Source organism: Coloeus monedula (assembly GCF_965178545.1).
Source record: "Coloeus monedula genome assembly, chromosome: 5".
In the NCBI taxonomy this organism is placed as follows: domain Eukaryota; kingdom Metazoa; phylum Chordata; class Aves; order Passeriformes; family Corvidae; genus Coloeus; species Coloeus monedula.
In genome coordinates, this window is record NC_138785.1 from 11,213,206 (window position 1) to 11,229,984 (window position 16,779).

General features: G+C 37.4%; 1 protein-coding gene across 1 annotated transcript in view; it reads right to left on the minus strand.

Annotated features, from left to right (window-relative positions):
* Positions 1–16,779, minus strand: part of TBC1D9 (TBC1 domain family member 9) — a gene marked incomplete at both ends in the record, with an annotated part of 46,800 nt that overhangs the window by 23,268 nt on the left and 6,753 nt on the right. Inside the window, 5 exons of the mRNA XM_082281478.1 lie at positions 472–679; positions 1,785–2,046; positions 3,031–3,259; positions 4,777–4,895; positions 9,453–9,563. Of these exons, the coding sequence (XP_082137604.1) occupies positions 472–679; positions 1,785–2,046; positions 3,031–3,259; positions 4,777–4,895; positions 9,453–9,563 (929 nt within the window). The remainder of the gene's footprint in view (positions 1–471; positions 680–1,784; positions 2,047–3,030; positions 3,260–4,776; positions 4,896–9,452; positions 9,564–16,779) is intronic.

Sequence of the window (16,779 nt, forward strand, 5' to 3'; positions counted from 1 at the left end):
TAGGATTATGAATCTTTTTACATCTGACAAAAGCAAATCTTAACTGATAAGATTCTTTAACAGAATTTCCACTCATCAGTCTGGGAAATTTCACCCTCCACTCCTCCCTATGAGGCACAAAACATGGAAAATTTGGCTGTAAATCAGAATACAAGTTATGAGAGAGGAAGAACTCAGAGAGTTATGAAACTGATGGAAAAAACTCCATGTGAATTTTAGTAGTAGGAACTGAGAACTAAGATACACAGTCATTAAATATTACTTAGAACACATCAGAATGGCATGCTCACAAGAGATTAAAAGCATGAAAATAGGTTTTTCTCCAAAAACAATCAACAAAAATAAACAAATAAAAAATAAATAATAGTAAAAAGACTCCACCAAAATAAAAAAATTCAAAGCTAGGCTGAAATATCTAATAAGATATTGCTTTACGACTTGCCCTATAAATTTAAAAATACAAATATTTACCTCTCGAAGAGGGATAATAAGGCTGCATAAGTTCTCTTCTTTACTAGTAAAGCAAATGTAGTTTGTAGAAACAAACATCTGACCCAAAATATGCATTTTGTTGAATGGAGTCCAAAGAGTACAGTCAGTGTGTCCATCTAATTTCTCATCCTTGGGAAGTCGGAACAATGCACGATACCTCTCGCTCTTTGCCCTGGCATCAAGATCCCTAAAAAACCCACAGAAAGATTTTCTTGTTTTAAGGAATATATAATACACTTTAAGATATATTTTATGCAAATCATTGCAAGCTACCTGCAACATATAACTCAGCTAAGCAAGGAGTGTACAGCAAAAAGGTGGAAATAATTTGCATATAGGGGAGGTATAGGCTTCACTTTTGGAAGGTTCTAAAACTACATGGAAAAAAAAGTCTGCCATGAATGACTTAGACATTCATCCTGACTTCTCAGAGAGGAAAGACTGAGTGAGTTTTTCATATTCAGCCCTACTGTCTCAGAATATATACAGTGAATCCATTTTTTGCTAATAGTTATAGAAAATGCTTCTTTGAGGCTTATTTATTAACATGATGGAATCCTTAAGGTTAGAGTTTGTTAACAATTTCAAGACAGTCTTGATAATGCATTCAGTGCAAAACACTCAATAGTAAGGACAAACAAAAGTGATATAATGCATTTTGGATGTCACTAAGTAATGAGAAATATAAACAAGCACTGGCTATAATTCTGTACGGTACACTAACATGAACAACATATAAAGAAAAAATGTAAAAGAAACTAACAAGCTGAAGTATGATGTAAAAAAAGCAGAAAAATTTTCCAGGTAACTTTTCACCCCTTCAAATTTTATGTCAATTTTTGTATCACTGTTACCTAATTCCAGATAGAATTAATAACCTAGAGTAATTTCTCAATTCCAGCAATAAGACCAAGTATGAATGCTAGGCACATTTCTTAACAACACATAAATCACTTTATTACCTACCCCTACTGACATAAAATGGCCTTACAACAGATACCTAAATGCAGCCAGTGTCAGAAGATACACTAAAGAGCTTCTGAACAAACGAGCATTTGGCTCAAGTAACTTTATTTTTGCAACATGTTAGCATTCAAGTATTTTCCCTTTCCTATTTCAACCAGATACCAAGTAATTATATTTAAATAATTACTCACATTTTGCCACTGCTGGAATCAACTATTCCTTTTGGAGTTACAGTAAATGGCAGCAACACTAGAAAACTTTTGGACAAAATCCTGCAAGTAAAAGGACTGAGGAGGAACAAAAAAGTAAGAGCCAGTGCTACCTACCGTTTTAGAGCAGATACTTTTTTGGGGGATTTCTTTTTCAGTTTGGGTAATGACCTGTCTTGTTCAAATCCTTCATTGTCCAAAAGCTGTCGCATAGCTATATTGGCAAGCTGTTCCATTAGTTTAAATGTCTCACTGATATTAAGGAATACTGAGAAGAAATGTTCACTTGACCTTGTGCTCACTTTGATCATATCAGGGAAGAGCAGTGTAGCATTCTTCTCAAGCTGAGTGATATCAACCCAACGGATAACTAACTTTGCTGAACAGGAGCAAACAGAAAAACAAGATTCAGTACAAAAGAGCATATTCAGGAGCTTTTAGCTTCTTCTTCCTGTAACATGCATTCAGCTGACTTTTTCTTGCATCTTGAAAAGTTGGGAGCACAGCATAAAGAGACCAAGTTTGTACAAACAAACCATTATCACCTGACAAGCAGCAGATAAAAGAGTTCAAATATCATTTACTTTATTTACAGAACACCACACAAGCATTACAAAGCTAGACGAGCTAACATGACTTATCATTGTCACTGTACTTGCTCAGACTCTGATGTCCCCTTTTCCTATGGAAGCAAAGAAACACAGTCTAAACACATCAGACAGGCTTTTATGTGTTATTTTTACACAGTAAAAAGTTTCAAATATTACAGCCATGACAGAACCTTAGCTTTTCTTCCAACACCAATACAGGTGGTGTCCTTATAGCAGGGGCTAAATCCCAGGACTGATCCATTGCCCGTAACCAAATACTGCTGAATTGTTCACCTCTACTGTGCTTTGAATTAACTCCCTGTAGAGCAGACTGGTTGCAGCCACACTATGCAGTTCTTTATTCTGGGTCTCCTCTGAAACCTTTCTGATGCTCTGGTGTTGTACAAATGTAGCTGTGTCATTTAAGGTTGCAAAGTCTGCCAGAATAGTACTTGAGGATTGTGTAAGAGCAGAAGGAGCCAGAACTGGTGTGATCTTGTCCCTCTTCCCTTTCAGGCATAGCCCCTGAGGTGAACTATGTTTCTAGACAATGCCAGGTACTGTTTTACAAAGAACTACTTTGAGAAAGACAAAACAAACAAGAGAACAAGCACACAGGTAAGCACTGTGACAAATCAGGGAATTCTCCCTGCTTCTCTTTTCCTCAGCAGTGTCTTTGTACCTTCAATGATCAGTACATGAACAGTAACAAACTACAGGAGATTTCCTAACAATTTTTAGATGCACAAATTACCATTCCACTGAAAACATACCTTCCCTGCCCATGAGGAAAGAGTAAAAGCAAAGGTGATTAATGCTGAGATACACCCAGCCCTGACGGGGAACCTTCCCCTTCCAGTAACTGCAGGAGTAGTAGTTCACTAATTTCTCTTCTTCTGGCATTCCAAACAGCTTGTGAAATTTCACTATGGCTTCCTTGAATTTTTCTGTGTCGTCGTCCTCTTTGATGCCGTTGATTTTGTTGTACTCAGCAATGATGCCCTGGTAGGGAATGGAAGAAGGACACATACTGTTAGTGGCCATGGGCTATCAGATATCCTAATTCCCATGGCTGGCTGGGCCACAGGCCACAACGGTTATTGCAATGCCAAGGAAGTCTTTCAGTCATTCTTTGGCTTATGTAGTTATTTACTTTATTCAAGGCTTTCTTTCTGATGACCTTACTCCCTACTGTGCATATGTCAAAAGCAACCAAACACCAACCCCTTGCCAGTACCTTGTTTTAAATTCACCAGCCTAACTCAAATACTCTTAACAGCTCAGTAAAGCACCTATGATCTGTAGTATTAAATGACTTCTGTGACCCCTCTTATTGGACCTTGAGCAAAGAAGAAGAGCAGAAGGGGGGAAAAAAAAGAAAAAAAAAAACAAGAAATCTTCTATTAGATTAACTAATAGGATGGAAAAAAATTCCCATTTTCAGGTGCAGATGAAATTCATGAAATTTGAAGTGGCAACAGGTAAAAAGATGTTTTTTGATATCTCAAAGACTATGGTCCCTTCTGTTCTATACTGAAGCTCTACTTGATTAGCTTATTTTCCCAATCTTCTTTACAATCATCTCTATTGTCTTTTCTATTAAAGTTATTAAATGGAAAGTGACATTTTGCCTTTAACTTGCTCCATACTTACGTGAAGGGCAGAGTATAAGACAGAGAAGCATCGTTCACATTTAGTATTCGTCCAACTCTAAGAAGTAACAATTTCCTCAAAGGATTATATTTCAAAACACAGATGTCTTCATGTATAAGGTATTTCCATGACCATCTATAGCCCTCATACCTGATTCACTGGTAAAACACAAGCAACTGTGGGATTCTTAAGAGAGCTGACTTACTATATGAAACATTAAAAGAGGAACGAGGCAAAGCCAGGGCTTTGAACACACACTCAGTAAATAGAGTAATTTTGCTTACAATCTTTTACCAAAGTGTTTATTTTTAGATAATTATTAGTACCGAAAAAGTACATGTTGCCAGTATGGCTATTATCTGTCCTATAAAGAGAAAAAGAAATTCTGAGAAAACCAACGCCCCCACTTTCCACCAAGCAAACAAATCAATGAAACAGCAACCCTTAACACCTATATGAAGTGTAAATGCCAATAATACAGGATTTAGCTACACAGAAGTGGGGGAGGAGACATTATGAGTGCATTTAAAAAAATTGAAATTAAGCCTTGCAATGGAAAAACAGTTGCACAGACTACTGTTAAAGTTTAAGACAGTCAACACTGCAATTAATTTTAGAACTTAAAAAGCTTTAAGCCCTGCCTATATATTTATATGAGTTTTTAAAAAATCCCACTGCTGTAGCTACGTGCACTAATCCCAGTTTCCCTGATTTTTTCACACATGTTGCTACTTAGCATCTGGAATTCCATCAAAAAGGCAGAGCAGCCTAGGGACTACCAGCTCCAGTTTGTTTCAAATTCACATGAGTTTTTCTTCCACAGTCATATTTATCATTAACAATATTTGTAGTAATAAATGCACTACCTGTATTTTTCCTCTAACAAATGTGTTTATGTCGTTCTCATTTTCAAAGATTGAAAGAGTTTGCAACAAATTCTGTTCCAGCCATTCCCAGTGTTCAGTGATTTCCTTCCTCGAGCAACCTATATAAAAAAAAAAAAGAACCAAACCAAACCAAAAATGAAAAAAGAAAAAATTCATTAATGTCAATGTCCTTTTAAACATAAACAAAAAACTCCAAGAAAACTTGCCAGTAACTGGAGATGCAATATTTTACTAGATGCTGTTCTTCTGGAAATTCCAAAATTTTCTCACATTGTATTTAATTTAACAACTCCAATGAAGGCAACAGAATGCAACATTCTGGGCAACTTCTAGGGGAATGTCACAATTCTGGTGGAGCACAGATACATAAATCACATTGCAGAGCAGCCTGCATATGTAATCAATATTTCAGAATCAAAAATGATTGCCACTGCTGCTTCTCCTTAGAACCACTGGATGCAACCAGACCTTTCTGGAACTCAGGAGGTGATCTGAACACTATTTTATTTCTTGTTGGCTTTTACACTGCTGTAAAAAGCAATGATGAAATGCATGAGCTATGTATATAAAACTAAACTGTCATCAGAAAAATTGCTTAGCTCATAAGAGCAGTGACAAGCAGTGCAGACACGCTATCACGATGAACTGTTTCTTAAAGCTGTCTCCTTCTGGTTTGTGGTTCATGAATTATTTTTCATCACTTCTTCTGAAAGTGCTTTGTTTGATTATTCTCAACCCGTAACAATACATTTCTTTTTTCCCACTGCTTTTTGTCTCCATTATCTTACTATTTACTCTCCCAGTCTCCTCTACAGCAGATCATGCAATCAGTCCAAAACCTACACCCCAGTTCTCAACAATTCATCATCACAGGATAGGTCTTTCTCTTTGCTTTGTTTACTCAGGATTAAAATACACATTTGCTGCAATGTTTTAAACTACAGGTTATTTTATCTCTGTTACTGGAAAGTTTTTGCCTATCTTAGCATATCAAAAGTATTCATCATTTTGCCATCATTGGCCTCCTAGGAAAATTAAGCTCTTCCCTGGCTCTTAGGGAAGGGGAAAACACCCAATTTAACAGTTAAAACACTGCACTTCGAAATGTCTGACTGGAAATAAAAATGAAAATCGCTACAACATAGCAACTTGCATGAAAATGCATATAATTACCATTACCACATAAACCCTACAGCAGTTCTATACCTGAAAAACACACAAGCCACTGTAAGAATGACAGATTTTATAGGCGGAGAAGGATCTAAAAAAAGTTGTTAATTTCCAAACAGAATTTACATATACCACAGTTTTTGCCTTAAACTGAGCACTAGCAGACTGGGAGGGACACTGGCATGGGAGACAGCAGGGCTACTACAATATGAAAGGCTGATTGTGTACAACATTTTGCATTCCTAGCTTATCAGTATGCTTAAAATTGTTCTTCCAGAGTAACTAATAACAATTCTCCTGTATAATTCAACAGACAGAACTCTAAGCTGTGACACCTTTAACCCAACACTGCACTGGAGAAAGGGCTGTTAACAAGACTTCTTTCCAGAGCTATAGGCTTCAGATCTACCAGCCAGAATTCTCATATGTCCTAGATCAGTAGAGTTAATATCCATGAAAATTCACATCGACATCTAATTATAAACAAATCTGTCTAAACAGTCATTTTAGAGCAGACAAACCCCCTTGGATTACTTTCACCCTCAGAATAGTCTTGTACTGAGCAAGATCAAATGTCATAAACAAATCATGAAACAATCACATTTCTTCAAGTCACTCTGTACAGCTACCTACTGAAGATTATTTCTTTATTGAAGGCAGAGAAAAAGACAAATTTCTGTAAAAATAAGAGATTACAAGTACCAAATAACTAGCAGTCTACCCTTAGGGAACAGGGAGGGATAATGCAGGACAAAATCAGAGTTGCATAGCTAAATGCAGCCAAAGCCCTTAGTAACTGGTATAATTTTAACAACCCTTGATCAGTTCAGAAAGAATTGCTTTAGTTGCAAATTCATAAAATAACCACAGCGCAGAACCTTAGGGAGCACTGGGCTGCTCAGCTTCAAAGTTGTATAAAAAAATTATTTGCTCTCCGTAAAATTTTACCTCCCTGTAAGATTCACACTACTCCCCTCAAGTGACAAGACTATGCTAATGCAGTCTTTTAATTTAATGAAAACAACTAAGCCATCAACCAGGTATTAGGAGACTAAAAGTTCAAGGAACACTCCACAAAATGGAATCACAGATATATACATTAACTACATTAGCAACTTCAATGAAGGCTAAGATTCATAATTGAAGAGCATGTTTATTAATACTAGCTTAAATTTAGACAGAGCACTGTACTTCTACATAAAACCCACAATATGTTTCTCAGAAGAGAAACAAAATTCTTACAGTTCAGCAGCATCATAAATTTCTACATGTATGGTACATTTATTTATTCTGGGGCCATAACTCATAACTCTGCTTTCCATTTTATGTCCCTGCTTGAGGACACACTGTAGGTATAAAACTACAGTCATTATCTATAGGTGTCATGCAAAAAAAATTAAAGAGAAGTCACATGGCCTATTTCCAAAGTCTTAAAAATAAATTCTGAATATATGCACTGTATAAGGGTCTTTGAAGAAACACTATTTTGTTGAGAGCTTTGTGATGCGCTATTTTCTTTGGAAGGGAGTCTGCAAACAACAAGAAAACTTGTGTCCTCAGCTGCCCCCTTTCAAGTTTATGGGATGGAGGTGGTTACTAATTGCTGTGCACTGACATCTGGATGAAAATAAATAAACATACAAGCAAGTACTTTTACCCTTCTTTCTCTTCTGAGATCCATGCAAAGCTGACATGCATTACATATGGTCACAGCAGAGTAGATGACAGTACAAAGCATGCCATTAAATGCAGATTTGGGAACAACCTTCTTAATACTGACAACTTCATTAATATCTGGTTTTAGTATTAGTTGTCACTAAGGGTAAATTATGTTATATGAATTTTTAAATCTTCAGGGAGTTGGTATTAACGGGTGTAGAAGGGAAAAAGATTGTTTGAAGTGATGCCTTCTTTCAGGTCTGATACTACCAAAAATAGTATAAAATACTTGTGCTAATAAGAGCTATTAGAAAAACTTCTGATTGGATTCAGAACGCGATACTTTGATATCACCTTGTCAGACACAGAAATCATATGCTCCTAAGAACAGAGCCTGCTTTGAACAAAAATTATTAGATCTATAGCAAACCTTCAACTATTCCTCCTTCTCTTCCCTTTCCAAGAGGGTATTTGTCTGGAGGAAAAGTCATCCAAATAATCTAAATGTCAAATTTTATTGGGAGAACGGGCACTAATGAAGTGGCACAGTTAGGCCAGAAGAAGCAATAGCTTCATTAACCAGCATTTTTGAATGTCAGGCAGCACTGAGGGTGCTGGAAGTTACCAGGCCATTAAAGAGATGATAGGTACGCATGCACTTCTCATTTGTTCTCTCTTCTCAATTTTCTTCAAATGAACAGAATTTTGGCTGTTGCCAAAAATGTTGTTGCCAGTAGAACTTTTGAGCTGGAGGAGCTGCACTGAAAAGTTTCCATTTGCTAAGACTGAAAAGCAATACTATCAAACCAATGATCTGACCTGACAAGCTTGGCTAGTAAAAGCTAAATGACCTGGATCTTCTGCATTTAACTCCAAACACTATTTTCAGAGACAGCAGACAAAACCAAAGACTAACTCCATTCTGTTTTATGCTACCTGCAATAGGTACCTGACCACAGAAATAAGCATTTAGTACAGGATCTGATACATGCGAAAATCCTATTTGATGTACAAAAGTATCAACTCAATTGTTTTCACTACTACAATGACAAAATGAGCTCTCTTACTGCTAGATCTGTCCAAGCTGGAGCATTAAAGACCAAAACTCTCGAGTTATTCCATCTCTGTAAGAACATACACTTCTGTAGTTAACTTTAACTTAGCTACCACCTTGCTGAATTCTAAGTACGTTATATTTAGAAAGACCATACACTGCCTGAAATAAACATCCAGGAGGTAGGGCATCCCAGGGATCTAGATGGTATTAACCTGCAGGAGAGAGAGGAAATGTCACACTGCTTGCTATTTAGTATTCACGTGAGTGCTGGGGCTGCACTTTCTTCCTGGTTACCACTGCAAGGGAAGCCAGGTGCCCTGTCTGGGTAACTAGGTTGCTATAATCCAAGTACTCCTCCCAGCATCCTCTTTAGAGACACCCCCTCACCCAGGAATGCTGCCATCACTTCAGAAGTGCTGCAGGAGTGAGACCCGGATATGGAGAAGAGCGTGCAAGAAGGAGGAATGGGTACTGCTGGTTTGGGAACATCTTTGGGAGAAGAAGAGTGGGAAATAACAGATGTTTCTGTCCTGGCCCCATGGCCATTTCTAGTTTCATTCAGTCATTGTGCATAACACACCCCCCCATGCTGGCATTCAAGGTCTATCAGAAACTCTGGAGCATCTGAATTTTATCACTACAACAGGTTTTCATCCTGACCCATTTATTTGTCCTGAGATGACTGTGCTCAGCAGGAAGGATGCTCTCTTAGCTGTGACACAGTATCCAGGAAGAATAAAAATCCACATGTCAGTGTATTTGTCCTTACCACAGGCAATAGTCCAGTAGACCAGGGAGTCTGGTGCTTGGTAGAGGATTCGATATGGTGCCACTCTGGCACTGGAGTCCAACACGACATCAAGAGTACCCACAAGGAGACCTATGGAAGAGGAAATTCTGATGAATGTACAGTGATGGAAAATCCAAGATCCCACAGGAGGGGGCTTTGCAGCCCCTCCCCATTCCATTTCACCTTCCACAGCAAAATGCAGATCTATATATTCATTCTCACGCTTGCAGTCTCATGTTGTAAAGAGGAAGAGTGATTTAACAGGGAAACATCTTCAGTTTAAACAGGACTTCAACTCTTTGATGTACATCAATGCTAGCACAAAGATGGGCAAATGAAGCAAAGCAAAAGTTAGTTGTGTTATAAAATCATGTTTAAAAGTTATTTAGTTCTTTCCTGTGTTTCATATACTGCTGGAGCCCTGAGCAGTAAAAAACCTACCAACTACAAACCCTCCTCCAACACCAACAAGAAACCCCAGACAATACACCCTATAAGGGTTCGAAACTCAAATGTCAGATAAGTAAAACTAAAGACTTCCAGCAAAAATAATTGTGTAACAGTCTGATTATCTAGGGTAGGAAGGATCAAAATGCCTCAGAGTCAAGCTATTTTTCAGATGAAAGGATACTGAAGAAAGACAAAGCCATACTGTTTTCCAGAAGTAGCTTTGAGAATTCTTTGCTCCTGAGGGAGCCACCAACAGCTGCATACCAAAAGCTACCAATAATTCTTAACTATATTTCCACATAGTCTAGATCCTATTTTTATAATAAACTACACATAAAACAAAACTCTAACCCCCCCAAACTCTCTCCAAGAAGGACCTATTTATTTTCAAACTATGTAAAAGTTTTCCCCCTTTTCATCTCCACAAAGAATTTTCATCTCCCCTGCAGATGTCAGATTTAAACTCTCACGTTGAAAGTCTCAGCAGATTGTTTCAATTTTTTGAAAAAAAATTGAAATATATAAACAACAAATAAATGAACTTTCAGGGATTTTTTTTTGGTGGAAATATTTATTGGGGTAGAAATAAGGGGTTTTTTTTAAACAGCTGAAATAAACTGCATGCACCAAAAAAATTTTAAAACACTCCTGTTAAAAGCTCTCTTCTCCTTTCAAGTCCCATGTTTTCATCTTTTACTGTCATATTAGTTCCTCATTTTGCTCTGTCGTAACCGGTATACAGAATACTGCTTCCCTTGCTGTTTTTCTTTCAGATTTGTGCTGTGCATCATAAAGATATAAAAGCACTACCCTTTTTCCATCTCAGTAGGTCCCTCAAATCTGAACTGAAACTGATACTAAGAAATACCCCACCTATCAGTGATTTTGTATTTCCCCCATTCTAGGTCTTTTATTCGTATTTTGTTTTATACAGATCTTCTCAGGTTGGATCAACTGTAATCTCTTTCTGCTCAATAAATTAACATGCACCACTTCTTAATCCAAGAATTCTGAAACACATGAGAAACAACTTGGGCACAACATCAGGCCATTAGTAAGGTATGCTACAAAGCTGTCTGACAATTATAAGATCCAAACATAAAATATGTAAAACATCCCAATGTCCATAAGTCTCACTAGCTTTAGTTGCCCCTCATTTCTCACACATTCTGATTACTGGTTGTACACTGACAAGTTGCCTCTGAACAATTCTCCACCAGCCCTTCTAGATACACCCTGGCTCCTTCCAAACTCAGGAAAATAAAGTAGGTTAAAATGTACCTTTATTTTTTTCTCTCCGAGCTTCACAAATGCAGTATGGGCCTGGCCCAGAAGACACATGTCACTTCAACCAAGGGCAAAATCCTCAAACACTTAAAGCTGCCAGTATGGCTCAACTGGAGTGGGGACTAAGCCAGACACTACACTTTGTTCATCATCTGGGTTTGCTGCAAATACAGCAGGAATCTTTTCTTTGTGCTTTTCAACTTCACATGACTACTGACAGTAATAAATATGCAATAGGCATGATGTAATATCTAAATAAAGTTGTATGCTGGCCAAATGCAATCTTCTCTGAGATACAGAAACTGTTCATTCCCTGTATTCTTTAAAAATACGCTTGTTTCTTTCCTCCTGCTGTATTTCCAAATTCATTGCCATGTGGGCAATCCTGCCAAACAATTCTGCCCCTAGCTCTTGCAGCGCTGTAAAAACTGGGATATGCAGGTAAGATCAGGAAGTCAGAACAAACCTACTGACTTGTACAGCAACATCATGCTCAAAGGACCTTCCCATCCTACTTTCTTCTCCCCTGGATGTGGTAGACAGAGGAGGAACATCCTCCTGTGCCACCAAACACTGTAAGACAGAGCAATGCATTTAAGAAATGTGAAGAGCACTATGAAAAAAAATCACCAACAAAAGAGAGAAGCCAGTATTAACTGAAACAACAGATGGGAGGTAGGAAAGGAAAAGAAAACAAAGACTACTTTCCAATGGTGCAGTAAGTAGGAGTTGGTCAAGGGCTTTTCAGAAATTTAAACACGTTGAAAAAATAATCACATAGTGAGGTTAAAGGAAGAAAATTGACAGAATTCCAGAAGATTGCATGGAAATTCAAATCCGAGCTTACCAAGATAATTGCAACTGACAGTTTATCAGTAAATTTGACTTGTATCATGCAATTGCTGTTTTGACAGACGATATGCGTGATGTTAAAAAAGTATGTGTTTTCATGACATGAAAACTTTGTGCAACCATGCAGCTATGCCTGCTTGCTCTCCTTCATGAACTGTTCTTTCTTGTGTTGTTAGGTCAGTATTGGTTGTTTTGGGTTTGGGTATTTGTTGTTTGGTTGGGTTTTTTTGCAATGCAGACATGTGATGCAACCAGAATGAAATCACAGCAGTTCATACTGATAATCTGTTTGAGGATTTTCTATATGAAATAAAAATGAAAATTAAAAAAAAAAAAAATTTAGAGCATTTAATACTGCTCATTAGTTCATTAATTCTTCATGTAGCAAGTACCTTTTCAGAAGACACGATTACATAACTGAATTTCTATAGAAACAGAACAGGCAACAAAGAATCATATTCCTCAGATTAGACTGGCCCTTGGGCAAAAGCCAGTGAATTACCCAGGCATCAAATCACACGACTACACTGATTGCAAATTTTTTCCCATTATTTCATCAGCATTCATATGCATTCTGACTGCATAATGAAATAAGGGGAGAAATTTCCAGTGTAAGAATACTAAATCTGCGAGCCATGTTGAAACGAGGTTTTCATGAGAAAAGGTTTAAAGCACATGGCATAATTTGTAGGATTAGCATCTGGCTAATTGATGGGAGCCCCAATCCTGAAGGCACTCAAGCACGAGTGACCATATATGTAGGAACAGTCCCATCACATACACATGCCAGATTTGTAGAGCAACCATACCTATCCATGGGGGCAGGAGTGGAAAAGGGAGGGCTAATGCCTTCACTTTGCTTGATACAACTTTTTAATAAAGTCAGTGTTTTGCAAACTTGAATTCTAAAGTGAAGGTCCAGAAGATTTATCACTACTCTCTTTCTTTTCAGTAAAACATAGGCATTAGCAGAGGAAAAATAATGATATATAATATCTGGAGCCAGGGAATATAAAGCCACAACTGGCTGGGGGCCTGGGCAATTGCTCTTGCATCACATTACTGGAAGGACATACAATGCACTAGAGGGAATTACTGGAAAAGGGGTTCAGTTACCTGATGCACCTTGTGCTGAAGGAAGAAATCACACTACACTTTACTTATCTGACCACATTCAGTGGCGGCTCACATTTAGTCATAAATTGGAGGGGGAGCCTATTAACACTTGCAGAAAGTACAGATTAGTAGTCTTTATTCATTAATTAATGATGTGCTCTACTTGTATCCTTACAACAGTAACCAATTTTCAACCTGTGTTTTTTGCTAGAAGGGATTATGACCACATGAAACCTGACCTCCTCCATAACACAGACCCCCTTAACAAATTACTCCTATCTCACCAAAGGGTATTTTTCAGAAAGGTAGGTCATCTTGGATTGAAAACTAAGCCAATAGCTTCAGCCAGTTGAGATTCTCCAAGCACCACTGCAGTCCTTGCACCTTGGAGACCAGTATTCCAGATGGCTTACAGTCCAGACTGATTACAAACTGTCCACAAACAGTAATGAAATCAAGCGATGACCTGTAGAATCAAGCTGGTACATTTTAAGTTACCACTGAAAGCACACACACCTAAGAGTACATGGACTCAAAACCTGGCGTAAGTCACAGTATCTGTGACTATTTGGACATCCATGGCACAGATCTTTGCTGCGGGAATATTTCTCTCTCTTTTCTTTCTTTTAAAATATAACTAGTGATTATTCTTTATCTTTCATAATAATTTGCAAGTGTCTTTGTAAAACATCAATTACTGGTGTTTTTAAAGGAAAAGCAAGTTTATGCACTGTACACATGAACAAACTCTTTATTACCAAAGGATTTTCTTATGACAAACACTAACCCTCTTCCACAGAAAGCTATGTTTTCATTTAAAACCACAAAGATTAAGTAGTCTTTATCATCCTTCTACAGTCCCCCTCACAGCAAGATTATATTTGAGAGCCTTTGTGTTTTACCTGTTCAAAGTAAATTGGATTACATATTCAAGAGTGAGGATCTGGATTATATATTACCTTTAGTGCACCCTAATAAAACACTGAAGCCAATGAATTAGAATAAATAATGACACTTCAAAGCTTAAGAATTACCAGCAGCCGTGGCTTTGTTGCACAGCAAGGACCATCAAAAAGCTTGGGATGGCATTAGACAGTGATGCTTCCTAGTCAGCTCTAACCTCAGAGCACAGGTGCTTTCAGCACACACCAGCGAGCTGTGACACATCCATTCTTCAGTGACACAGGCAACCTGTGTCACACCTTGCCTCGAGCTGAAGGACGTCACCCTGCAGTTGCTGCCACTGACTGCTGTGCCCTCCCTTCCTCCAGTTTGCCAGAGTACAAACATATGTTATTCACATGGCTCCTGGGAGAAGAGCCCTGCCCTGTCATGTCCTCCTCCCAGATCGACATGAATCCATACCGCAAAACACCTTTTGTTAGAAGATTTTTATCTAAAAATGTCTAAACAAAGAGCATACACGTTTTTAGCACACAGAGCAAATACAAAATCATACCCCGCAAAAGAGGTGTGATATAATACAGGTCAGACTGTGACTCTTGGAGTCATGCTCATGAGCTATCACTCAGTCTCATGGATGTCAGCAGCCTATTTGTGTAGGAGCTCAACACTGCAACCAGGAAAACTTGGAATGTCACGTGTCACTTACAAGAACTTTTCAAAACAAGCACTGTAACATTCCAACACTGAATCAGAAACATACTGCTTAAAAGGTCCCCAGTATTTAAAGCGCGCTGATGACTTCTCTTTCCACTAAAGTAAGATGGATACATAATGAGCTCTGGTCATAAACCTGAAACACCCACGGCACCTATTTAGATTGTGTATGTCAGCTGATTTTCAAGAAAGCTTCAATCGATATGGTTGATTTAAGCCATATTTGCACTCTGAGCATTCAGTTTTATATTGATTTAATGGACAATTAATAAACTCTTCCTAAAGTTTACGTGTTACTTCCTGAGCTATAAAAACAATAACTCATAACAACACATGACTAAAACATACAGCACAAGGGATCGTTTTTCACCGTAGCCATAATGAATCGTTACTCTTCCATTCTTTCTCAAGGCAGTTCATGTGATTAGCTCTCTCATTTGTTATTACAGGATGAGGTCATCCCATTACTTGTCTGTCAAAATTCAACCTAGAGGAACAATCTGAACTCCACAGGTACTATGGACAAATCCTTTTAAAAGGGAGGGTCAATTCTGCTTGATTTAATTTCATGGGAAAGCCTATATAAATGGGAAATATACACCACCCAAAAATAATTAGAGCGTTCACTTTCAATACTGGCAATAATACCCACAAAAGTAAGAATATAACCTTTTCATTGTGAACACTACCCTTAAAACTTTATGAAGGGCAATACTTTTTTAATAGGTGTTCATTCATATAAATGAAGGTAAAATGACCTCTAAAGACTTATTTCCTAACTGTCTTCCTATGTGGCTTATATGGGCATCTAATGTGGTATCAAGAAAACCAAATTCTTCCTCTGAACTTAAGGCAATTAATATTTTTAAATTAACTAAGAAATTAATAATCATATAGATTTCTTAAATATACGTATTTCTTAAATAATTAAGAAATTAGGATTTGTTAAGTTTTCCTCAATGTCTGCCTTTGCTGCTCTCTCTTCCTACCAACACAGTTCTATAGAGCACTGATTTGTCCAGCCACCCTTTTCTTTGCACAGAAGTTTTCAAACACGTTCAGTGAAACTGATTTTGAGGAAGAATTGTCACTCTACTGACATTCAGCAAGAAAAGCAGCAAAGCCAGTACTTAACTTTCTCTGTCTTCAGGCTGATGAGCACAAATGAGAGGAGACTGAAAACCTAACCACTAATATTTAAAGAAATTTATATTTAATATAATATAATATTTAAAGAAAAAGCTTGGGAAGGGCCAATGTGATATCTGGTTCAATTACCAAGGGATAAAGCAGCAACAAACAATAAAGCTTTCATCTGCCCTTCAAGTTTAACAATCGTGATTGAATCAGATTATCTTCCAAATATGTTAATTTAAAAGGGATCAGCTATACTTGTTAAGGTGTACAAACAACTCATGATCATCCCTGTAAAAAATCTGTACCTTAATTTGAACCTAAATCTGGTTGGGTTTAGACTTTCAGCTTTTACAACTTTTTGCAACTTCTTCTGCTAAGGTGAAGCTCACTGAAAGAGATGATCACCAATGGGACATGCCACAGCTACAAGTATGTGAAAGCTTACAACACAAAGAAAACTGATCTTTAGACAAAACCCCAAACAAATTATCTCACACTACTGAAAAAAAATTTATACTACAGATCAATCACACCAGAATATATGAAATTATGGAGAAACAGTGAGAAAAATATAGATGGAGTTAACAAATGCCTTCTAGGTGTGATATAAACAATTACTCATAAGTTTGTAAAAAACACTTAAGAAAAGTATAATCAAGCATCACAGATCAAAACAGCAGAGAAGTCACTGAACTTCACTCACAACTAATTATTTTTAAGTATTCCATTCTGTCAGAGTAGCATAATCAAATTTAATAGATTTCATCCAACAGGAAAATTGAAATCTGTATCTGCACCAACATAAGATTCAGACAAGCTGTGTAAGATGAAAGAACAAATCAAG